Source organism: Chiloscyllium plagiosum, unplaced genomic scaffold, assembly GCF_037043375.1.
Source record: "Chiloscyllium plagiosum isolate Xiang-an unplaced genomic scaffold, Cpla_swu_hap1 HiC_scaffold_34, whole genome shotgun sequence".
NCBI classification, from domain to species: domain Eukaryota; kingdom Metazoa; phylum Chordata; class Chondrichthyes; order Orectolobiformes; family Hemiscylliidae; genus Chiloscyllium; species Chiloscyllium plagiosum.
In genome coordinates, this window is record NW_028270172.1 from 29433249 (window position 1) to 29457343 (window position 24095).

Genomic DNA, 24095 nt, shown 5'->3' on the forward strand with positions numbered 1-24095 from the left:
AAGGGTTCTGCCATTTACTGTATACTTCCCTCCTGCATTAGATCTCCCAAAATGTATCACCTCACATTTGCCCAGATTAAAATCCATCTGACATTTCTCCATTCAAGTGTCCAGCCTATCTGTATTCTGCTGTATCTTCTGGCAATCCTCCTCACTATACGCAGATCCCCCAATCTTTGTGTCATCCACAGACTTACTAATCAGTCCACCTACGTTCTCGTCCAGATATATCACAAACAGCAGGAGTCCCAGCAATGATCCCTGCAGAATACCACTGGTAACAGATATGTAGGATCACAGAATCCCTACAGTATGGATGTAGGCCAGTCAACCCATTAAATCCCTCTGAACGGCAACCCACCTAGATCCAGCCTCCTACCCTATCTCTATAACCCTGCATATCCCATGGCTAATGCACCTCGCCTATACATCCCTGGACAATTTGGCAATTTGGCCAACCTACTTAACCTGAACATCTTTGGACTGTGGGAGGAAATGAGAGCACCCAGAGGAAACCCACCCAGGCACAGCAAGGATGTGCAAACTCCACACGTGAGGGGTAGTCAGAAAAACACCACTACTTTCACCACTACTTTCTGTCTTATATGGTTAAACCAATTCTGTATCCATCTTACCAGCACACCATGGATCCCATGTGACTTCACCTTTTGTATTAGCTGTCATGATACATTTTGTTAAAGGAGAAAGTGAGGACTACAGATGCTGGAGATTAGAATCGAAAAGTGTGACGCTGGAAAAGCACAGCAGGCAGACAGCATCTGAGGAGCAGGAGAGTCTATGTTTCAGACATAGGTCCTTCATTAGGAATGTTGGGGGAGGTGGGAGGGAGAAACAGCTGAGAGATAAATAGGAGGGGGGTTAGGTAGCTTTGAAGGCAATAGGTCTGACCAGGGTTGGGGAAGTGGAGCAGCGGGGGGAGAAGGGCAGTGAGAAAAAGACTCAGAGATCCTTGTGAATGGAGGAGGAGAACTTCTTCAAGGTGGGCATCCTTGGAAGAGGCTTTACAGTAAGGTTACGAGTGTCGTGCTGGAAAAACACAGCGGGTCAGGCAGACCTTGCTAAAGTCCATATAGACATCTACTGCCCTGCCCTCACCAGTCATCTTTTTCACTTTCTCAAGATACTCAATCAAATTTGTGAGGCATGATCTTCCCCACACAAAGCCATGTTGCCTCTGCTAAAAACTTCACATTTTTCCAAATGTGAGTAAATCCTATCTCTAAGAATCTTCAACAATAATTTGACCTACCACTGACATCACTGGCCTGTAATTTCTCGGATTATCTCTGTTCCTCTGTTTAAGGAGGGCAATAATGTTGGCTATTCACCAGCCCTCTGGGACCTCGCCTGTGACTAAATAATCAGAAACTGTTTCCCAATCCGACCTAGGGCATTGATACATACAGTTGGATGCTTACCTTCCCACTGCAAGTTCCTCTGGAGCCCCGTGAAGATGTGTTGCACTCTAGTATCAGGCTTGTGACACACCCTTCTGGATTCTTGCTCTTGGATGCAGAGAGCTGTGTCTATATCTGACTACATTATCCTGACTACTGATACATTTCAATTAACTCCCTCATTTAAATGCTTTCCTGTACTATTGTGCTACAAAATCAAAAATCACAACACAAGGTTATAGTCCAACAGATTTATTTGGAAGTACAAGCATTCGGAACGTTGCCCCTTCATCAGATAGCCAGCCTGATGAAGGAGCAGCACTTCAAAAGCTTGTACCTCCAAATAAACCTGTTGGACTATAACCTAGTGTTGTGTGATTTTTGACTTTGTCCACCCCAGTCCAACACTGGCACCTCCATATATTGTGCTACAGTCAGTTCATTCATCCACCCTGCTTTCAACGACACCCTGATCCCTCTCCTCAACTTTCACCCATCATGTGTATTATTTCCCTTTTGAAAGCAACAACTGCAGCTGTTTCCACTTCCCATTCAATAGGGAAAGTTTTATCACACTTCTGTATAGACATTTTTAGCTGACATTTTAACCCCTTGTTCTTTGTCTCTGATTCACACAGCGTGAAAACTATTTTGAGTGAAAAGAAAATTGCAAGCCATTGCCTAGTTTCAGAATAAGTTGTGAAAGTCTCTTTTGTCTCAATCTCGTTTTCAGCAAATATAGTGATAATGGACTATTTCACCTGTCAAGAATGTTGTGGTTCTGTTCGCCGAGCTGGAAATTTGTGTTGCAGACATTTCGTCCCCTGTCTAGGTGACATCCTCAGTGCTTGGGAGCCTCCTGTGAAGCGCTTCTGTGATCTCTCCTCCGGCATTTGTAGTGGTTTGTACCTGCCGCTTCTGGTTGTCAGTTCCAACTGTCCGTTACAGTGGCCGGTATATTGGGTCCAGGTCGATGTGCTTATTGATTGAATCTGTGGATGAGTGCCATGCCTCTAGGAATTCCCTGGCTGTTCTCTGTTTGGCTTGTCCTATAATAGTAGTGTTTGTTGTCCCAGTCGAACTTATGTTGCTTGTCATCTGAGTGTGTGGCTACTAAGGATAGCTGGTCATGTCGTTTCGTGGCTAGTTGGTGTTCATGGATGCGGACCGTTAGCTGTCTTCCTGTTTGTCCTATGTAGTGTTTTGTGCAGTCCTTGCATGGGATTTTATACACTACATTGGTTTTGCTCATGCTGGGTATCGGGTCTTTCATCCTGGTGTGTTGTTGTCTGAGAGTGGCTGTTGGTTTGTGTGCTGTTATGAGTCCTAGTGGTCGCAGTAGTCTGGCTGTCAGTTCAGAAATGTTTTTGATGTATGGTAGTGTGGCTCGTCCTTTGGGTTGTAGCATGTCCTCATTCCGTTGTCTTTCCCTTAGGCATCTGTTGATGAAATTGCAGGGGTATCCGTTTTTGGCGAGTACATTATATAGGTGTTCTTCTTCCTCTTTTTGCAGTTCTGGTGTACTGCAGTGTGTTGTGGCCCTTTTGGACAGTGTCTTGATGCAACTTCTTTTGTGTGTGTTGGGGTGGTTGCTTTCGTAGTTTGGGACTTGGTCTGTGTGTGTGGCTTTCCTGTATACCTTTGTGGTGAATTCTCCGTTCGGTGTTGTCTGTACAATTACGTCTAGGAATGGGAGTTGGTTGTCTTTTTCTTCCTCTCTCGTGAATCAGATTCCTGTGAGTGTGGCGTTGATGATCTGGTATGTGTTCTCTATTTCTGTGTTTTTAATGATTACAAAGGTATCATCTACATATCTAACCCAGAGTTTGGGTTGAATTTGCAGTAAGACTGTTTGTTCTAAACTTTGCATTACAGCTTCTGCTATGAGTCCAGAGATGGGTGAGCCCATGAGTGTGCTGTTGATTTGTTCATATATTTGGTTGTTGAATGTGAAGTGTGTTGTGAGGCACAGGTCCAGTAGTTTGAGTATGCAGTCTTTGTTGATAGGTTCCCCGTCCTGTTGTCTGTTCTGTATGTCCAGCAGGTTGGCTGTTATTTCTCTGGCTAGGGCTTTGTCGATAGAGGTGAACATCGAATGAGACCATAGTTTCTTCCTTGTCTATGTGTATATTTCTGATGATGTCCAAGAATTCCTGTGTTGATTATATAGAGTGTCTGGATCTGCTGATCAGGTATTTCAGTTTCTGCTGTAGTTCTTTAGCTAGTTTGTGTGATGGTGTCCCTGGTAGTGATACTATGGGTCTGAGTGGGATGTCTGGTTTGTGCACTTTAGGTAGTCCATAGAATCTGGGGGTGTTGTTGCTTTCAGGTTTCATTCTTTGTAGGCCCGACCTGGTTATCTGTCCGTTTTTTTGTAGGTTCCTCAGTGTGTTGTTTATCCTATTGGTGAGCTGTGGGGTGGGGTCAAACTCCCTCTTTTGGTAGGTGTTGGTATCTGCAAGTAGTTGTACTTTTTGGGTGTACTCTGCTTTGTCCAGGATGACCGTCATTCTGCCTTTGTCTGCTGGTAGTATGATTATGTTCTTATTGTTTCTTAGTGCTTCCCTCTCCTTGGTGTTGAGGTTATGTGTTTGTCTTTTCCTTGTTATCAGGGGTACGATACTTTGTCTCACTGTTTGTTGTGTCTCTTCTGTCAGTCCATTGTTGCTGAGTGTGCATTCTAGTGCTGCTAGGAAGTCTGCTGTCTTGGCGTCCCTGTGGTTGTAGTTGAGTCCCTTGGCCAGTATTGTTCTTTCCGTGTCTGTGAGCTGTCTGTGGAAGAGGTTTCTAATCCGGGTGTGTGTTGTGGTGTCCTCTCTGTCGTGTGTTAGTTTAGCCATTTTTTTCTTTTAGTGCCGTTTTTTTGTGGTGTGTGGTCCTGTTCTGTATTATGGTGATGGCCTGTTCTATGGTCTGTGTCCATTTCTGATTCGTGGTTTTTGAAATTAACAATTTTTGGCACGCAATTTCTTGTCTGTATTTGTGTAGTCTGTTGTGTGCGTCTGTAATCATTACCTGGATCATCCTGAATCCGTTCTGTCTGGCTGTATCCCTGGCTTGTGGATTGTTGACTGGTGGTCTGTACCTGACACATGGTGGAAGGATTCGATTCTTTCGGCATTCGTGCAGGAACCGGAGTTGTTCGTATGTGGCGCTTAGGCGGTTGGCACAGGATTCCCATTTCCTGGCTTGTCTTAGCGTCTCTCGCCTGTAGGTGTTCAAAGTTTGGGAAAAGATTTGTAGCTCGGGTGCTCGTTGTTGTGATTCTGTTCACCGAGCTGGGAATTTGTGTTGCAGACGTTTTGTCCCCTGCACGAATGCCGAAAGAATCGAATCCTTCCACCATGTGTCAGATACAGACCACCAGTCAACAACCCACAAGCCACACAAGCCACATCACAGAAGCGCTTCACAGGAGGCTCCCAAGCACTGAGGATGTCACCTAGATAGGGGACGAAACGTCTGCAACACAAATTCCCAGCTCGGCGAACAGAACCACAACAATGAGCACCCGAGCTACAAATCTTCTCACAAACTTTGAACACCTGTCAAGAATACTAAAAAGGCCACATCCTTTGACAGGGCTTTCAAACCTGGCCACATGAATAACAGCAACAATTCCAATTCAGTAAATCAACATTCTAAGTTAGCCAAACAAAAAAAAAATCAAAGAACTGGAAATTAGAAACAAAAATGGAAATTGCTGGAAAAACTTAGCAAGTCTGGCAGCATCAGTGGAGAGAAATCAGAGTTAATGATTTGGATTCAGTGATCCTTCTTTGGGGCTTCTTCAGGGTCACTGGACCCAAAATGTTAACTCTGCTTTCTCTCCACAGATATTGCCAGACCTGCTGAGATTTTCCAGCAACTTCTGTTTTCAATTCTAAGTTAGCTTCTTGATGTCAAATGTCCTTGACCTTCACCAGTCTAGGGAACAATTTAGTTCCTCCCCTCGCCACTAAAAGATTATGATAGTCATGGAATTCTGTAGAGCAGTTAAAGTGCCAATATCCTTGTTGGTCTGCTGCTCAATGTCTTCCCCACAGCATAAAGCCTTACACATGCAAATTGATGAGAACTTTTTCATACATGGATAATTGCCCAACTCATGCTCACAATGGATAAATACAACGAAAACATGGGGCACTTAGAAAATGTAAACAGCAAATTAGTAAATAAACACAGCTGCTTAACTGCTCGCAGTATCTCTGCATTGGTCCCTGTGGAGACATATTCTATTGAGTGCATTACAATCAGGGTCATTTTCATGGAATCCATTTGCAGTTTAAATGCACAAAACTCACTCAAGCAGCAGGTAATTGGGTGTCATTTTTTTTTTCACAGCTGTGATCCCACCCAACTTTGACCTTGGCCTCTTAGCGATGTTCAAATTAACTCAACAGAAGCTTAAAGAATAGTACCCCATCTTTCAAAAAGGCAATAGACAGCCTTCAAGCCTCATTATTGATTTCACCCATTCCAGGTTATCTCCATAATTCCATTTTCTCACATAGCAGGTGCTGGTTATGATTCTGCTGTGACCATTTAAAGATCCACTGGATTTTATTTCATTTTATATTTGCCCATTATCACCTCTTTTTGTCTTGTATTGTCATACCTTTTAAAATTTAACAACAACTGCCCTCCGTCCCATCAAAAATCTCTTTCACTGTTGTTCGTTGCCCTTTCCCCTGGTTCTGCACTTCTGTTCAATTGTAAATCTCTACCTCTTCCTTCTCATTGAAACATCAACTACCTGAAACGTTAGTGTTGCTTCGCGGTTCACACATATTCCGTTCTTATTTGTAGCTGTTAAATGACTTTATTCAGTGGTCTGTGCAGAGTGTATATTGTCTGATGCTCACAATGTAGCAGTAAAGGTTTGAGACAATATTGTGATGCCCTTTTGCAGATTGAGATGTTAAACCAAAGCCATGTCTACCATCTCAGGTGGACACAGAAGATTCAGTTGCCCAATTTTGAAGGTGAGTTTATTTTCTGGGGACAGTCTATGCAACTATTAGGACCTAGGCTCTGCTCGTCCCATCTTCCACCTCTCTGACTTTATCCTTCCTTAAGACACTCCTTAAAATTTCACTCTTTGATCAAGATTTTAACCACCTCATCCAATTTCTCCTTACATGCCTCAATATGCTCCTATGTAGCATCTTGAGATGTCTTATTACATCAGCTGTTCTCCATAAATTGCTGAATTGGACAAATAAAGTAACAATCCTTCCCTGTCTTTCTTGATTTGTCTGGTTCCTTTTACACAGTTGACCAGACTATCCTCTTCCAATGCCTCGTGTGCCTGCCTGGGAGGGTACCTATACTCCTGGTTTCGTTCTTACCTCTAATTGTATTCATAATGCCAACTGCAAATGATTAGATTAGATTACTTACAATGTGGAAACAGACCCTTCGGTCCAACAAGTCCATACCGACCCTCCGAAGAGTAACCCACCTAGAATCATTCCCCTCCATTTACCCTTTCACCTAACACTACGGGCAATTTAACATGGCCAATTCACCTAACCTGCATATTTTTGGACTGTGGGAGGAAACTGGAGCACCCGGAGGAAACCCACGCAGACACGGGGAGAATGTGCAAACTCCACACAGGTAGCTGCCTGAGGCAGGAACTGAACCCAGGTCTCTGGCGCTGTGAGGCAGCAGTGCTAACCACAGTGCCACCCAAATGCTTCTCTTCTCAAATCGCACCATTACCTCTGGTGTTCCCAAGGACCTACCCTGACCCCTTGCTATTTCTCATTGACATGATGTTTCTCTGTAACATCATTCAAAAAAAACAGTACTGGTTTCCACACGTACATTAACAATAGCCAGCTCTACCTCACTGTCCCTCTAAATACTCCATTATCACAAAATTATCAGACTGCTTATCTGGCATCCAGCATTGGAGGAGCAGAAAATTTTTCTAATTAAACAATGGGAAAAAACCGATACTGATATTCTCAGCTCCCCCCCCCCCCCCCCCCCCGCTACACTTTACAAAGTCTGTTACCTAGCTTCTGATCTCATCTTTCTCCCTGACAAGTGTCTGAGACTAAACCAGACCATTTGCAAACTTGTTGGTATACTGACCCTGAGAGGAGTTTGCCACCCATATACAGTGAGGACTGCAGATATTGGAAAGTCAGAGGTAATAAAGTGTGGAGCTGGAAAAAGCACAGCAGATCGAGCTGTATCAGAGCAGCAAGACAGTTGGTGGTGAAAGGTCCTGACCTGAAATGTCGACTCTCCCGCTCCTCTGATGCTGCTTGATCTCCTGTGCTTTTACCGGCTCCACACTTTAGCATCTCTTGCCACCCACATATCCACACTAACTGTAGCTGTTTCTTACTCCATAACAATGGCCATTTCTATTCCTGTCTCAGCTCAGTAGCTGCTGAAACCCTCATCTTGCCTTTCTTACAGAGAGACTAGACTATCTTAAGGTACGCCAAGAAGCCTCCCACCTTCTAACTGCTTTAAATTGATATTATTCAAAATTATGACAACTCTGGCCTTGCTTTCATCAAGTCTTGTACATCTGTCATTTTTAGTTAAGTATTATTTTCATTTTAAAAATTTTATTCTTGTATTTAAATACTTCTATGGTCTTGTCCCTCTTTAATGTTATAATCACCTCCAGCCCCCGAACCTCTAAGATATTGGCTCTCGTCTTATTCCGGACTCTTCCCAATCCCCTATTTTACCTGCTGCACCATTGGTGACTGTGCCTTCACTAGGACACTACCCACATCAGATGAGTGAACTGACAGCTCCCCTTGAATCCGATGCAGGCATGTGAAGACCTAGAAATGTCCAGATTGAGGAAACGGGAACTTGAGATTCTGGAAAGGCTACTCCAAATTCATAGCATGTACTTTGTTATCTTTGCGTTTTCTTTTGGCATACTGTTGTCCTCAGTTATGCCTTCTACAAAACCCTCAACATGTATACTGAGTCAGCGTGCTGTTGTGCGTGAGGTTTACACCATTATGCATCATGCATAACATACACACAGGAGCATCCATACACACATACTGTATGAGTGTTTAGCCCACTTATCCCGAAGCAATGACTTATCTATTATTTCTGAAATATCAAAAACAAAATTGTATCTCAGGAGCCAATTTAATTAAAAATGGCTATTATTTGCTCAAATGTGTTTCAACAAAAGTTTACAAAATTTAAAACTGTAGCTCTTTTCCTAAAATCAAAAGATTTCTTCAATTATCAGATATCAGGAGTCCAACTGGAACGACACTTCCCACAGATTTCGGTACGTTCGCTCGAAGGGTCACATCCTTCACTTGCGAGGCTGGTGGATGGAATGGTTGATCTGGTGTGAAACCGGCAGTTTCTCCACTGATGGGTAGGGCTTTTGGTGAGCAACTTGGGCAGCAGCTGGGGGAAAGTCCTTGTCCCCCTGTGGCAGGAATGATAACAGCATAATTAATTTCTATTCAACAACGTAAACAAAACAACTAAAATAATCCTGGAGAAACTCAGCAGGTCAGGCAGCATCAGTGGAGCGAGTTAAGTTTTGATTCCAATACCAGGGGTAAGCAATGAGGAACAGGGTCTCTGGCACAGGTCTGAGGGAAGGGGGAAGAGGAGCACAGCATTAGTCATTGTGGACTCCATAGTTAGGGGGACAGACAGGAGGTTCCGTGGGAACAAGAGACTCACGGTTGGTGTGATGCCTCCCAGGTGCCAGATGTCTCTGATCGTGTTTTCAGGATCCTTGAGAGGGAGGGGGAGCAGCCCCAAGTCGTGGTCCACCTTGGGACCAACGATATAGGTAGGAAGAGAGATGGGGATTTAAGGCAGAAATTCAGGGAGCTAGGGTGGAAGCTTAGAGCTAGAACAAACAAAGTTGTTATCTCTAGTTTGATGCCTATGCCACGTGTCAGCGAAGCAAGGAATAGGGAGAGAGAGAAGTTGAACACGTGGCTACAAGAATGGTGCAGGAAGGAGGGTTCTGGATTCCTGGATAATTGGGGTTCATTCGAGGGCAGGTGGGACTTCTACAAACAGGATGGTCTTCAACTGAACCAGAGGGGTACCAATATCCTGGGGGGGACATTTGCTAATACTCTTCAGGTGGGTTTAAGCTAATTCAGCTGGGGGATTGGAACCGGAATTGTAGTTCGGGTATACAGGAGGATGAGAGCAGTGATGTCAGAACCAGGATTTCAAGATTGCAAGTAGGCACCGGCAGGCAAGAAGTTGGTTTGAAATGTGTCTACTTCGATATCGGGAGCATCCGGGTGGTTTCCTGACACAGTATGTAGATAGACCAAGAAGGGGCGAAGCCTCATTAGATTTGGTACTGGGTAATGAACCTGGCCAGGTATTAGATTTGGAGGTAGGCGAGCACTTTGGTGATAGTGAGCACAGTAGGTTGTTTACTTTAGTGATGGAAAAGGGATAGGTATATACCTCAGGCAAGAGTTATAGCTGGGGGAAAGACAATTATGATGTGACGAGGCAAGATTTATGATGCACAGGATTGGGAAGGAAACTGCAGGGGATGGGCACAATTGAAATATGGAGCTTATTCAAGGACCAGCTTTTTTGGGGTTCTTGAATAAGTATGTATTGGTCAGGCAAGGTGGAAGTTGTCGAGTGCGGGTGCCATGGCTTACTAAGCAAGTTGAATTTCTTGTCAAGAGAGAGAAGGAGGCTTATGTTAGGATGAGATTTGATGGCACAGTTAGGGCACTTGGTAAGTTACAAGTTAGCCAGGAAAGACCTAAAGAGAGAGCTAAGAAGAGCCAGGAGGGACATGAGACAGCATTGGCTGATAGATCAAGAAAAACTCTAAGGCTTTCTATAGCTATATCAGGAATAAAAGAATGACTAGAGTAAGATTAGGGCCAATCAAGCATAGTAGTGGGAAGTTGTGCGTAGAGTCAGAGGAGAAAGGGGAAGCGTTAAATGAATACTTTTCATCAGTATTCACACTAGAAAAAGACAATGTAGTTGAGGAGAATACGGAGATACAGGCTACTAGACTAGATTGAGGTGCATAAGGAGGAGGTGTTATCTAGTTTTACACTTTCCAGAATTGCTAAGTCCCCTGGGCAAGATGGGCTTTATCCTCGGATTCTCTAGGGAGGAGATTGCTGAGCTTTTAGCTTTGATCTTTATAACATAATTGTCTACAGGAATAGTGCCGGAAAACTGGAGTATAGCAAATTTTCCCTTGTTCAAGAAGGGAAGTGGAGACTGGAATTATAGACCTGTGAGCCTTACTTACTTCGGTTGTGGGTGAAGTGTTGGAAACGGTTATATGCGATAGGATTCATAATCATCTAGGACAGGAATAAGTTGATTAGGGATAGTCAACGCAGTTATGTGAAGGGTAGGTCATGCCTCACAAAACTTATGTGTTCTTTGAGAAGGTGACCAAACAGGTGGATGAGGGTAAAGCGGTTGATGTGGTGTATATGGATTTCAGTAAGGCATTTGAGAAAGTTCCCCACAGTAGGCTATTGCACAAAATACGGCGGCATGGAATTGAGGGCGATTTTGCGGTTTGGATCAGAAATTGGCGAGTTAAAAGAAGGCAGAGGGTGATGGTTGATAGGAACTATTCATCCTGGATTCAGTTACGAATGGGGAACCACAAGGATCTGTTTTGGGCCCACTGTTGTTTGTCATTTATATAAATGACCTAGATGAGGGCATAGAAGGATGGGTTAGTACATTTGCGGATGACATTAAGGTTGGTAGAGTTGTGGATAGTGATGAAGGATGTTGTAGTTTACAGAGGGATATAGATAAGCTGCCGAGCTAACGGAAAAGTGTGAGGTGATTCACTTCGGAAGGAGTAACAGGTACGCAGAGTACTGGGCAAATGGTAAGATTCTTAGTAGTGTAGACGAGCAGAGACAGATCTCAGTGTCCAGGTATATAGATTCTTTAAAGTTGCCACCCAGATTGTTAAGTAGGCATATGGTGTATTAGCTTTTATTGGTAGAGGGATTGAGTTTCGGAACCATGAGATCATGCTGCACCTGTACAGAACTCTGGTGCGGCCACATTTGGAGTATTGCGTACAATTCTAGTCACCGCATTATGGGAAGAATGTGGAAGCTTTGAAAAGGTTTCAGAGGAGACTTACTAGGATGCTGCCTGATACAGAGGGAAGGTCTTATGAAGAAAGGCTGAGGGACTTGAGACTGTTTTCATTAGAGAGAAGGTTGAGAGGCAACTTAATTGAGACATATAAGATAATCAGAAAGTTAGATAGACTGGACAGAGCCTTTTTCCTTGGATGGCGATGGCTAGCATGTGAGGACATAGCTTTGAATTGAGGGGTGATAGATACAGGACAGACGTCAGAGGTAGTTTCTTTACTCAGAATGGAATGCACTGCCTGCAACTGTAGTAGACTTGCCAACTTTAAGGGCATTTAAATGGTCATTGGATAGGCATAGGGATGAGGATGTAATAGTGTAGGTTAGATGGGCTTCAGATTGGTTCCACAGGTCGGCGCAACATTGAGGGCTGAAGGGCCTGTACTGCACTGCAATGTTCTATGTTCCATCCCCAATGAAGAGTCATACTGGATCAAAACAGCAACTCTTTCTCTCTGCACAGATGCTGCCAAACATATTCTATTTCTCTCGCACTTCTTATTTTTATTTCAGATTTCCATCATCTGCAATAATTTGCTTTCTTAAAAAATCTAATTTGCAGAGAACGATGAACCTCATAGCGTCTTTCACAACTTCAGGTGATTCCAAAGAATTTTACAGAAAATGATATTTTGAGATGTGGTCACTGTTGTAATGAAAATTGGCAGCTGACCTGTTTGCAGAACATTTGTAAAGACCACATGATTCTTTTTCTTTAAGAGAGATTGGTTCAGGGACAAGTCTTGGTCAGGACAGCAGGGAAAGCTCTATGACAGCTCTGACCTTCCTTTGAGTAAGGCCTGTACATCTGTCATTTTCAGTTAAGTATTATTTTCATTTTTAAAAAAAATTCTTGTATTTAAATACCTCCATGGTTTAGTTCCTCTCTAATGCTATAATCATCTCCAGCCCCTGAAATCTCTAAGATATTGGCTCTCGTCTTATTCTGGCCTCTTCACCATCTCCTATTTTACCGGCTGCACCATTGGTGACTGTGCCTTCATAGTCATATACGTGTGGACATGACTCTACCCAAAGAGAAAGCCATCAGACTCCTATTTCAAATAATTCATGGGACTTGTTGCCTTCTATAGATATTTTCCAATCAACTTATTCAGAGATGTTACGACACATTTCTGGAGGAGGTCGGATTTGAACATGAGCCTCTAGCCTAGAAGTACGGACAGGAACACTGCATCTCTAGATCTCTTTCTTAGACTTCTATATGGGAAGGTTAATTGGTTCTCTGTTTCACAACAAAAGTTAAAGGTATGACTGTCCATTTTCAGGAGTGAAGTTTATTTTAACTTTTGCTTAGATCATGGTTACTCCCGATTCTTAACTCAATCTGCACCTTTGATCACAATACTTTAATATCTAATCCCAACAAAAAGCCATCAATCTCAGTTTTGAAATTTCCAATCAGGGTTATCTTCAATGCCTATTCAGGCTGAAAGGAATTTCAGATTACTCTCTCTGCAAAGAATTTCTTTCTAAGGTCGTCACTTAATGGTTCAGTGAAGGTTTGTTTTAGATTCTTCCACCAAAGGGAGCAGTTTATCTCCATTAACCCCATCAAAAGCATCAAACCCCATCAATGCACCACTTTACTGGCCTTGCACTGGAATGCCTGTTTGAATCTACAATCTTCTGAATCAGGAGAGTCAAGAGATCAACCAACTTAACCATGGTTAATGAGTTTCTCCACGCAAGATTAGAGCTTACAGGATACTGATGTGGGTAATCATGGAAGTCTCAGTTCAGCAAAAATTCTGTTTACATTACAGTAGTGACAACACTTCAAAAATCTAACTCACTGGCTGCAATGTATCTCATGAAACACATTATAAAAATGCAAGTTCTCCTTTTTAAAAAATCTTCCCATTACGTGACAGTTAAGCCCCATAATCTTTTCTGAGTTAAAATTAATTCATTTTTACAATAGGTAATTTCCCAAAATTGAATGAGAAAGCAACCACGCAATGTGGGCAGTCAAAGTGGTCCAGAAAACCATTTCCAAGGGTTAATTTCCTGAGGGGTTTCCTGTTGCAAGTTGTTTCTGACAGGTTTTCCCTAATTTTCCCATCAACACCAAAGTGACAGACTGCAAAAATCCCCAATCAAAAGGAATTGGCAAACAACTCTAGGCTGTTATTTTCAAATGGGTGGTAGATAAATTACATAATCGAACAGTAGATATATAATAACGTCAGTGACATATTTTAGAGGTAACGTTCAGTGGTGCATTCAGTATTGCTTTATAGAAACAGGCACAAGCCTGTCAAGTGACTACTCAACTCCTAAATGTTTTAAACTCTAAAGGGTTGGTTCGGAGTGTCCGGCTACCTACATCCTTCCTACCAGTAGAGACAAATCTCTCAAATAGAAGCTACTTAGAACGTTTAATCTGGAATACCATAGCAGATCAGCTTTTTAGCCCACAGGACCAAATCTCCCCAAGTCTCTCCCTGATTCTAATTTCTTTCAGAGTTTGACTGGTGTATGAAACCCAGCTACTCCTCCTCTGATCTTACTCTCAGCAAACTGTCTATCATCCAACTAACCATCCTGGTCTCGGTGCTTTCAGTTCCCTTTCTTCAGTTACAACCCCCCTCTTGTTCAAATCAACCATCATCAGCCCTCTCAAACAAAATACACATGCAACTCCTCTGTCCTTGCAAACTGTCGTACAGTTCTGATCTCTCTTACCTTTCCAAAGTCCTTGGACTGGTTTTCTGCCCTGCTACTGCACTAAAATAGCCCAATTTAAAGATGCAAATTATATATTGTGCAACTGTAACATGATAAAATCTCTTCATTGGCCTTAGTCTGTCTGGCGTCTTGGGCATGATTGACCATATTCTTCTCTTCCTCGAACATCTCTCCACCAATGGCCAGCTGCATGGATCACTCATCTGATTCCATATATCCAGTCATGGTCAAAGGATGACCTGCAATGGTTCACTTCCCACTCTCACACTGTTATCACCTAGGGATTTCCCCTTAATACCTCCAATTTCTCATCTGGGTGCTGCCTTTGGGATCATCATCTGAAAACCGATCCGGTTCTACAGGTACACTTCCAGCTCTACTTTACAAACACAACTTTCCCACTGTTTCCAATTTGACATGCCTAACCCTAATCCTATCGCATATTAGTTATCCAGTACTGGATGATTGGAGATAACTATTTTGAAATCAGTCCCTGTCACAAACTCCATTTGCTAACCACCAACTCTAACCTTCTCCCCAGAAAAGGTTAGTGTGTGTGAAACTGGGCGTTTTTCAACCTTGGCTTTCTAATGACTAAGATGAACATCTATCTATGTATCTGCTTCATAATCAAGCCACCCTTCTTCCACCCAGTAACAGTGCTCTGCTTACGTCTCAGCTCATCTGCTTTAATCTTTTATTACATCTAAATTACACCTGATTTCATTAGACTCCTGCCTGGCCTGCCACTTTTCAGAAACTTGAGCTCATTCAAAGCTTGCAGTCAAGTCTTGTTTATTCATCATCCCTAAACTGGAATTCAATTCTGTGGGGCCTTTTTTAAGCAGAAAAGAAAACTGAATCTGTACCTGCCAAGATGAAATATAGTACGTTAAGCAACCAACTTCCTACATTGGTAAATTAAGAAAAAATACTTGTACTGGCATTTTGAAATCTATTTTAAAAGAAAACTGTAATATTCTACTCACTTGCAACAGATGCACCAACTGAGGAGCAGGTGACTTGGGGAGGTAGGTGGCCCTATGGCAGGGTGGGGGTGCTACTCATCGGCAATGGGCTCCGAGCTGCCTCCTACAGCCATCACTTACTTCTGGCTGTTTTGTGGCTCCTGCCTGATGCTATCTTTCTGAGGCATTTGTAAGCAACTTTCTTGCTGGGACCGCAGCTTGGTGGGGCTGCTCATCATGGCCATGAGTCCCTCTATTGTGACCATCGCCTTGGGTGGGGGTCAGGAGCTATTACAGCTCAGCTCAGTCCGGCCAGCACCCCATAGACCAGGGTTGAAAGGCTGGTATTGGCAGGTGAAGGAGAGAAAGGGGGCATGGTTATTAGGAGGAGCTCCTGAACTCCAGGAACAGCTGGCACTGACAAATCTGGTGCACCCAGGTGGGTCTTGGGGGTGGTAGCAGCATTTCAGGGAAAAGGTGACAGCTTCATTGGGCAGTCTGAGGTCTGATAGGTTCAGTCCCTGCTGTACAACTTGAACAGGGAGTATGGCACCTGTAGAGATTGCAAGTCTGAAAGGGAATGGTTGTTCCAAAGTGACATTAATTGTGTCAGGCACTGGAATGTACTGCAGTAAACAACCCTATAACAAATGTCATGGCACTCAATAATAATGTACCAATGTTAAGGTTAAACAGGGTACCTTTAAACACTAGGTTCCTGAAGGTAAACATTGGAACTTGTCAATAATACACAAAACCACTTAAAATACACAGAGGATCAGTCTAAGGTGGAAGCAAAAAGGCATTGAATGTTTTGGAGGCATTGAATGGTTAAGGCTTCAGGTGTTGACCCTTTCTTTTACTCCATGTGCTGGCAACTCAACTATACATTTCCAGCAACCTCCAACTTTTAAAATTGCTCTAATTATAAATAGACATCTCACCAAAATTGAAGAAAATGGAGAAGTAAATTGCATCTTACCCTTGCTAAAGCACCAGAGATGATGATCGGAACAGTTGGCTTAGGGCTGAACAAGAAAAAGATGATTAACACGACTGTGTCAGAGAGAATTGTTATGCTTTGATATTTAATACAGACAACAAAAACAAAACTCACACATCATCATAATTCTGCTCAGCCTCATGTAACAGAAAATCCATAAATAGCAACATTGAGAGAAAAGCAAGATACTTAAAACAATACCATTTCTGATAGCTGTGTCAATATTTTAATAGTTTACTGTCATATCTTTAATTCACTTGCTGAAATGAATTTACAATAAGACTTCATTTATTTGTTTGATCTCATCCTTTGTATCGCATTTTTCAAATTCAGGCCTTTCTATATATTTTGTATCTTTAATGTCAATCCATCATTTAACAGCTCACAGGATGAGCATTGTAATGACCTGCCTCTAGAAATGGGCAGGTTGGCATCAGGTGAGAGATATTTTTAAAATTCTTTAAAATATTTTCCCACTTGCCCAGTACAACCATATTTTGCAGTTAAAATTCAGCCCCCACATCTTTAATAAAGTTTGAAGCTTTTGTCTGTGAGTGGAAATTGTTTTTAATTTCAGAAATAAACTTTATTCATAAACATATCTTTCTATAAAAACATAGACACTAAAGCAATTTGGCTCTGTATATGAAGAAACAAACAATGGAGTTTGACTCTATCCAACAAACAAACCAAAGACATTGCTTACTTATACAAGACTATATTAATATAAGACTAGAGGCTGCGAGAGGGTCCGATAACTAAGCAGACTTCCATTGTACTTTGGCAGAAAGACTTAAATGGTGGTCTTTCCCCACTGCACTTGGCAGCAGCTGCCCCAACCTTTAGTGAGTTTGTCATGACACAGTCCTAGACCTTGGAATGTGCCAATCTGCAACACTCAGTCAAGGTCAACTTCTTGCTCTGGAAGACCAGGAAGTTTCAGGCAGACCAAAATGTGCTCACTGAGTTTATAGTCCTCCAGGAGCAGTCAATGTTTATCTTGGTATGTGTCCTGGGAACAGACCAGAAAGCACAGAGTCGTGGCACTGCTCGGAATGAACCGCAACAAAAGCCACTGCATCAGTCAAATGTCAAGAAGGTGGCAAAAAGTCTGATTCAGCCTTATGCAGTCACTAATGAGAAGGATGAGGTTTGTTGCTAGAAAAAGGATTGGAAGTGGGGACCTAGGCTAAGGGTCTAGTGCAGAAAAGTGAGACTAGTGTAGGTACCAGCATAGTTTTAGCAGTACAGACTCAATGAACTGAAGGGCAACTTCTGTACTGTATGATTTTACAAAGACAATGATCTATTTTTAGGGTCAAATAGAAAGAAAAGGAACTTGTTGTTGACTTCATATGCTTCTGTTCACAAACTAGTTAATGGGATGTTCTGGCATATTGAGACAGTAATATGAGTAAGCAGGTACACATGTGGAAACCGAAACATTTACAATCCTTTAGTTTAAATTGCCAAGTAGTGAAAGTAGAATGACTATTAAGATGAAACCCCAAAAGGACTGCAGACATTTTAAAAAGAAACATTTGAATTTCAGGGCCAGTACAAGTATTTTGCAGTAAATCTCAAGTTACACTGTAACACCATAAAACTCATATACAACTAAGTCAACATGCTATAATTTTTGCAAGACTTTTTTTTAAAAAGAAAGGCCAAGTGATGGAGTTGAAATTCTCATCAAATCATGATTCTAAGGGTGCTTGTGGGAAGCTCCACTCTGCACTCCATGTAGAATTGAGCACTCAGAAACAGCAAAATGTTGATGTCCATGTTATTCTTCACATATCCCAAATCCTAAAGTTGCTGTCAATTTAAGCAATCACAAGGATTGTTGATAATTTGCCATCATTATATAATAAAATTGAAACCTCTCTGTTTCTTTTTTTGTTCCAATATTTAGCTGGAGAAAATTGTCATCTATTCATTACTAGATGTTGGACAAGAAATCTGAGGCAACGAAGGGATTGAGAGGGATATCGTGGTGCTACTGCTTGGTGTCATCAGCATAGATGTTTGTTTTTAGGCAATGCCATCAAGGGACAGCACATGGATGAAAAATGGGGTGGGGGGGTGGGGGTGGTGGTCCAAAGATAGATCCCTGGAGGATGCTAGGGTTAACGGTGCAGGAGGAGGAAGAGAAATTAATGCAGCCTATTCTCCAGCTACAGTTAGGTTGGTAAGAACAAATCCAGGTGGTCCACTCCAAGCATGGTGGACAAGAGCATTTACAGTGCAATAACAAAACAGGAAAAGGATTGGAAGTTTAACTTTGTCCATTACATATGCTGTTAATTGTGCTTCTGACAATAGTAGTTGTTTGGTACTGTGGCCGAAGTGGAAAATTAATGGAAGAGATGCAAACATGATATTCTGGGAAAGATGGGCACAAATTTGTGAAGAGGCAACATGTTTAGGGTCTTGTGAGAGTAGTTGGAGATGGGTGGTAGATTATAAAGGTCAGTTTTTGAGCTCTCAGGAAGTTTGCATTGTTGCCTCAGTTTGACAGGTGAAGGAGATAAAGGAATAAAAGACAGATATTGCATCATATTGCAGTGGATGGATACTGCAGGGTTCCAATAAAAGGGCAATAAAATGATAATTTCTAAAACTCCAAAGGCACAGCAACATTGTTAGAACGATGGCAACTAAGTTCTTTGCTAATACAATGTGTCTTAAATTTACTTAGAATTTTAAAAAAAGTACTGGGATGGGGCTATCACTGGTAAGGCCAGTACCTATTGTGCACTCTTAGTTTTCCAGATATCACTGAGAAACGTGCTAAACCACTTCAGAATGCAGTTAACATTCAATCCTTTTGATGTGTGACTGGAATCACCTCTCGGCTAGACCAAGCAATGACAGTGGATTTCCATCCCTAAAGGACTTTAGCTGGAATTCAACGATAATCCAGTACCTTCATTATCACTTTAATGACTGCCAAATTCAATTCAAACCTTTAACAATTTGTGACTTGAGGACTTGAACTCATATTTAATGGATTATTAGTCCAAGACCCCTATACTACTTGTTTACTAGTGAATATAGTACACACCTGAGCATATTTTACACACAATTCAAATATTCTAACTGCAGAATTTGGAGGGGAGAAGAAATATGGAAGGAATTTCATCCCTTTATCAATTATTTGGATCCCCATTTTAGCTTACTGTCACCCACAGGCATTTGTTTGTACTTTTTAAAAAAACCTCAGCAGACTCTGTAGGAAAGTAAAGAAAAATTGAGGCTATGCACTCTCTTTTCTATAATTGAATTTGATGCTGGGAGAAAGTAAGGACTGCAGCTGCTGGAGATCAGAGTTTAAGAGTGTGGTGTTAGAAATGCACAGCCGGTCAGGCAGCATCCGAGGAGCAGGAGAGTTGACGAATCATCGATTCGCCTGCTCCTCGGATGTTGCCTGACCGGCTGTGCTTTCCCAGCACCGCACTCTACAACCTTGAATTTGATGTCCTTTAGCAAATTCAGGCACTAACTGAAAATGAAAAGTTGGGAAGAATAAAAAATATTAATCTATTCTGTTCCCATTTCTATGGAACCACAAATAGTCCAGTTGGGGTAATGAAAGGAGAAAGGTCTGATGCTAATCTTGCTCGAGGGAAGAAGGGCTCAATAAGTCTCTTTCAAAAATGAACTTCCCATCACTTTTCCAGCTGCTGCTCCCACCAGCTCCACAGCAAGTGAAGTGTAACAAATGGAAAAGAATTGCCACCATCCATCAGAGAATATATTTTGAATGCAAAACAAATTGACAGCGAGCCCACAGATGTTATCTCTCACAATCACAACTGTTGTTATCTCCTCCTCTCGTGATCAACTGCTCCTGTAAATTCAATGCTCCAAGCAACTAAAATAATTTGGTCAGGAAAGCTTTGGATAATTATAAACTAGTTTTATACAGAATTTACAGCATAGAGATACGGCATAACTTGTTTATGCCAACCCTTAATGTTCCATGAGCCCCTTCTCATGCTACTTCATTTAAGTCTAGCTATATATCCTTTACTTCTCTTTAGTTCCATGTATTTACCTAGTTTTCCCTTAAAGCCTTCCATGTTATTCACCTAGTGGCTTCTTATATAATAAAAAACTAGAAGAATTGCAGATGCTGGAAACAGAAATTGCTGGAAAATCTCAGCAGGTCTGGCAGTAACTGTGGAGAGAAATCAGAGTTAATGTTTCGGGTCCAGTGACCCTTCTTCATAACAGGTCTGAAGGAGGGTCATTAGACCCGACCTGTTAACTCTGAATTCTTTCCACAGATGCTGCCAGTCCCCATACATTAAATAAGGACATTGGGCAGAAATGCAGATGGAGGCAGGTGCAGAAATCAAAGGTGCCAAGCATGGTGGCCCTGCACTCACTTGAACCCAGCACATCACACCCCACCCAGTTACGAGACCAGGATGCAGTTCCCACTGCCCTGGGGCCCACGGAGAGACTCGAGTGGAAGCAGAGTCAGTGGTCAGACCTAGCATGAAGATTGTCCTGCAGGCATAACACATTGTACATGGGCTAAATTGGTGCTTAGTGGGAGCTGTACCCCTCTGCAGAGGGAGGAACTATCCTCTAGGGCTGCTAACCAATCATATTGTAGGGGAGGAAGAATAATATTGGTATTAGGTGAGTTTCTAGCAAGTTCAATCAACTCTTATTTATTTACTTCTGGTTGGGGGGATGCCAATTTTGGCATTGCCCACCCTCTACTATTGGGGTGAGTTTTGGAGGGCCCTGTGGCACAATGGCAGTGTCCCTATCTCTGAGCACAGAGGCCTGGGTTCAAGTCCCACCTATTCCATAACTGAACAGGTTGATTAAAAATATCCAGCATCTCTGAACAGGTTGATTAGAAGAAAACTAAGGTTCAACTTGGAGCCTATAGGGAGGGAACCTGGCCTATTTTAGCTGGTCCATCATGAAAAACACCCAGAGGGGACCACTGCTCAAGAATTCCTAACTAGGCTTAATCAGACACAGTTGAAACTTTATTGCTGGAACAGCACAGCAGGTCAGGCAGCATCCAGGGAACAGGAGATTCGACGTTTCGGGCACAGGCCCTTCCTCAGGAAACTTCCTGAGGAAGGGCCTGTGCCCGAAACGTCGAATCTCCTGTTCCCTGGATGCTGCCTGACCTGCTGTGCTGTTCCAGCAATAAAGTTTCAACTTTGATCTCCAGCATCTGCAGACCTCACTTTCTTCTTAATCAGGCACAACATCTCGATCCTAGTTCTGGACTTCCTCACAAGTAACAGCATCTCTACACTCTATCAAAATGCCTCAGTTTTAAAAGAAATTGAAATATTTTATGTACACATTTTAATTTAATTAGTTTTGAAAAAAATTGGCTCCTCCCTCTCCACCACAGTGTTGTCTGGCAGTTTCCTCTTACATTACATCCTGGCTCATCATGGTGATTCAGTCCACGGTGGGAGCCCAAGTGATTGCACTAGTTGGTCCCTCTGCCATCTATTTTGCTCCCCTTAGTTTCCCTTCTTCATGATCATTTAAAATTTGTTGCCTAATGAATTGCAGAGCTTCAGTAAAACCCTCTGCTTTACTGCTAAACTTCAGTTTGTTAATCTTCCTAATGTTTTCAAGAATTACTCCACCAGAATAACATGGTAATAAAAAAAAGTCAATTTGCAAAACCTTCAATTATCTCAGGCATTATAAAACTTTCTGCTCCTTCCAAGTGATCCTCTTAGCACATGTGAACTATCTGTGCCACCTAGAGGTTGCTATTGAACCATTCCTTGTCAATTTAGGATGGATTGTGCAGTCCTGGGTCAGTTGTAGACTAATTGCCAAGATTGATTGGCATGGTTAGTTTACAACTATTTATTCAGTAGGAAGATTCAATCACAATATATTAAGTATTAGCATGGCTCTATTCTAAATCACCATAAAGATGAGAAAATGTATGCATAAAATATATTAATTTATTTTAAAATTGTGAAGGCATTTGATTGGGCATGCAGTTGCTATTTCTATGAGGAAGTCCAAAACTAGGGGCAACAGATAAAAGATCATATCTGATCAAGACTAATAGGGGATTCAGGAGCAGCACTCACATAGGCAGGAGCGCATCACAGTAAGGGGGAATCCACAGCCATAGTGAGGCTTTTCCCATCATAGGGACCCAAATTCCCAGCGGGACAGGCCAGATAACTTGATCATTTCCATCCCATTCTCAAGGTTTACCTTCAAATCCCTACAGCTTTTGATATAAACCAATTCAAAACTTCTTCAAAAGATTTTTAATAACCAAAATTCCTTTGGCATGTCACTCAATCATCAAACTCAATGTTTACTAGCCATGACCTCTTTGTTTTAAGCTCCCCTTTGACCACAGTACAGTAGTCGCCTGTCCATTTTACACAATATTTTGATATATTCGCTGCTCCTACATCAACCCTGGGCCACGATCTGGGAATTCCCTAGCTAACTGTACTTTATGAGTATCTTCACCACATGAACTCTGATGGTTCAAGCCCATGGTGCATAGCCGCCTATTCAAGTGTAACTAGGAATGGATAATAAATGCAAATAGCAGGGTTCATCCCAAAAACATAGCAAAACTAATCCATGTACAGGACACCATTAGTTCTTGGAAGATAATGACTATTGCTCTGTAGTTATCTACATTCTTTCATTCTTATATGAGTATAGGCACAGAGTAATGATTAAAAGATATTTTCTGGGCAGGACGAAGGTTTGAATTGGAGTTCTTCAAGAGTTGGTTTTGGGACACCTTTTCTGATATATATTAATGATCTAAATCATTGCGTGCAGGAGACAATTTCCAACTTCACAGATGACAAAAAACTTGGGAGCATTGAGGAGGACAGAGAATTACTACGAAACGATATTGACAAGTTGGTGAAGTGAACTCAAAGATGATAGATGCACATTGTTCCCTCAGCCTTAGAGGGAATTACAGCTGCGGCATTACAGTTAAAGATTCAGAACTTTCAAAGGCAGTATTAGGCAGTGAAGAATATTCAAAAACATCAACTGTGTCTCTGTGCTGTATTTATCTGTTTCAAGTTCTTCTAAGAAAAAATTTGCATTTATAAATCATCTTTCACTCAGTATGTGCAAACTCCTTCACAGTCAATGAGATATTTTTGAAGCTTAGTTACTGGTGTAAAGTTAATGCTGCTTATGATAGTTCACATTTTCCTCTGTGAACGATTGAAGGATATAACTGTTCAAATGTCGTGCTTAGTTTTCCTATCAGCTTATGATTCTCACCTCTTTCACTATTCAACGTGGCAGAAAAAGTTCTTAGTTATGTTTAATGTCTGCAGCTATGCACTGTAAACTCATCAAAGGTGTGATGATTTCATTAACTGCTTGAGAGAAGCTGGAGAAGTTCACAACTGTCCACTGAATCCATAAAGTGATATGATTACACACCCACCACATTCTTCGATCATTTCTCTCAATTATATACTACAGTTAGCGAATCTATTTATGCTTTCTTACTTTCTCTTGGTTGGTGTGAAAATGTTTCTGTGTCAAGTATTAAATTAGAAAAAGTGCTTTGTTCTGAACATTATATTATTGCTATAATCACATCTCAATTAACTTAATTAGTTGGCTTTGTGCACCACTGCAAATAAAACAATCTTGTATCTGCCAGCCATTAATAAACGGCTGTTTGGACTGCCCAAAGTCTGCAGGAAAAAAACAAGAAATAAATGTGGTTTCAGAGTAGCTTCACATCAAGGGTAACTGGATGAAGTGAAATGAGTAATTGTTTCAAGTTAAGCAGGTGCAGTGTTGGAATTAAAGGGAAATTTTTCAT

At 41.8% G+C, this 24095-nt stretch overlaps 1 protein-coding gene across 1 annotated transcript in view; it reads right to left on the bottom strand.

Annotated features, from left to right (window-relative positions):
- Positions 1-8539: 8539 nt before the first annotated feature.
- dap (death-associated protein) overlaps positions 8540-24095 on the bottom strand; it is an 89991-nt gene continuing 74435 nt past the window's right edge. Inside the window, exons 3-4 of the mRNA XM_043719236.2 lie at positions 16235-16280; positions 8540-8853 (exon numbers count right to left, since the gene is read on the bottom strand). Coding sequence (XP_043575171.1) covers positions 8734-8853; positions 16235-16280 — 166 coding nt within the window. The 3' untranslated portion in view covers positions 8540-8733. The remainder of the gene's footprint in view (positions 8854-16234; positions 16281-24095) is intronic.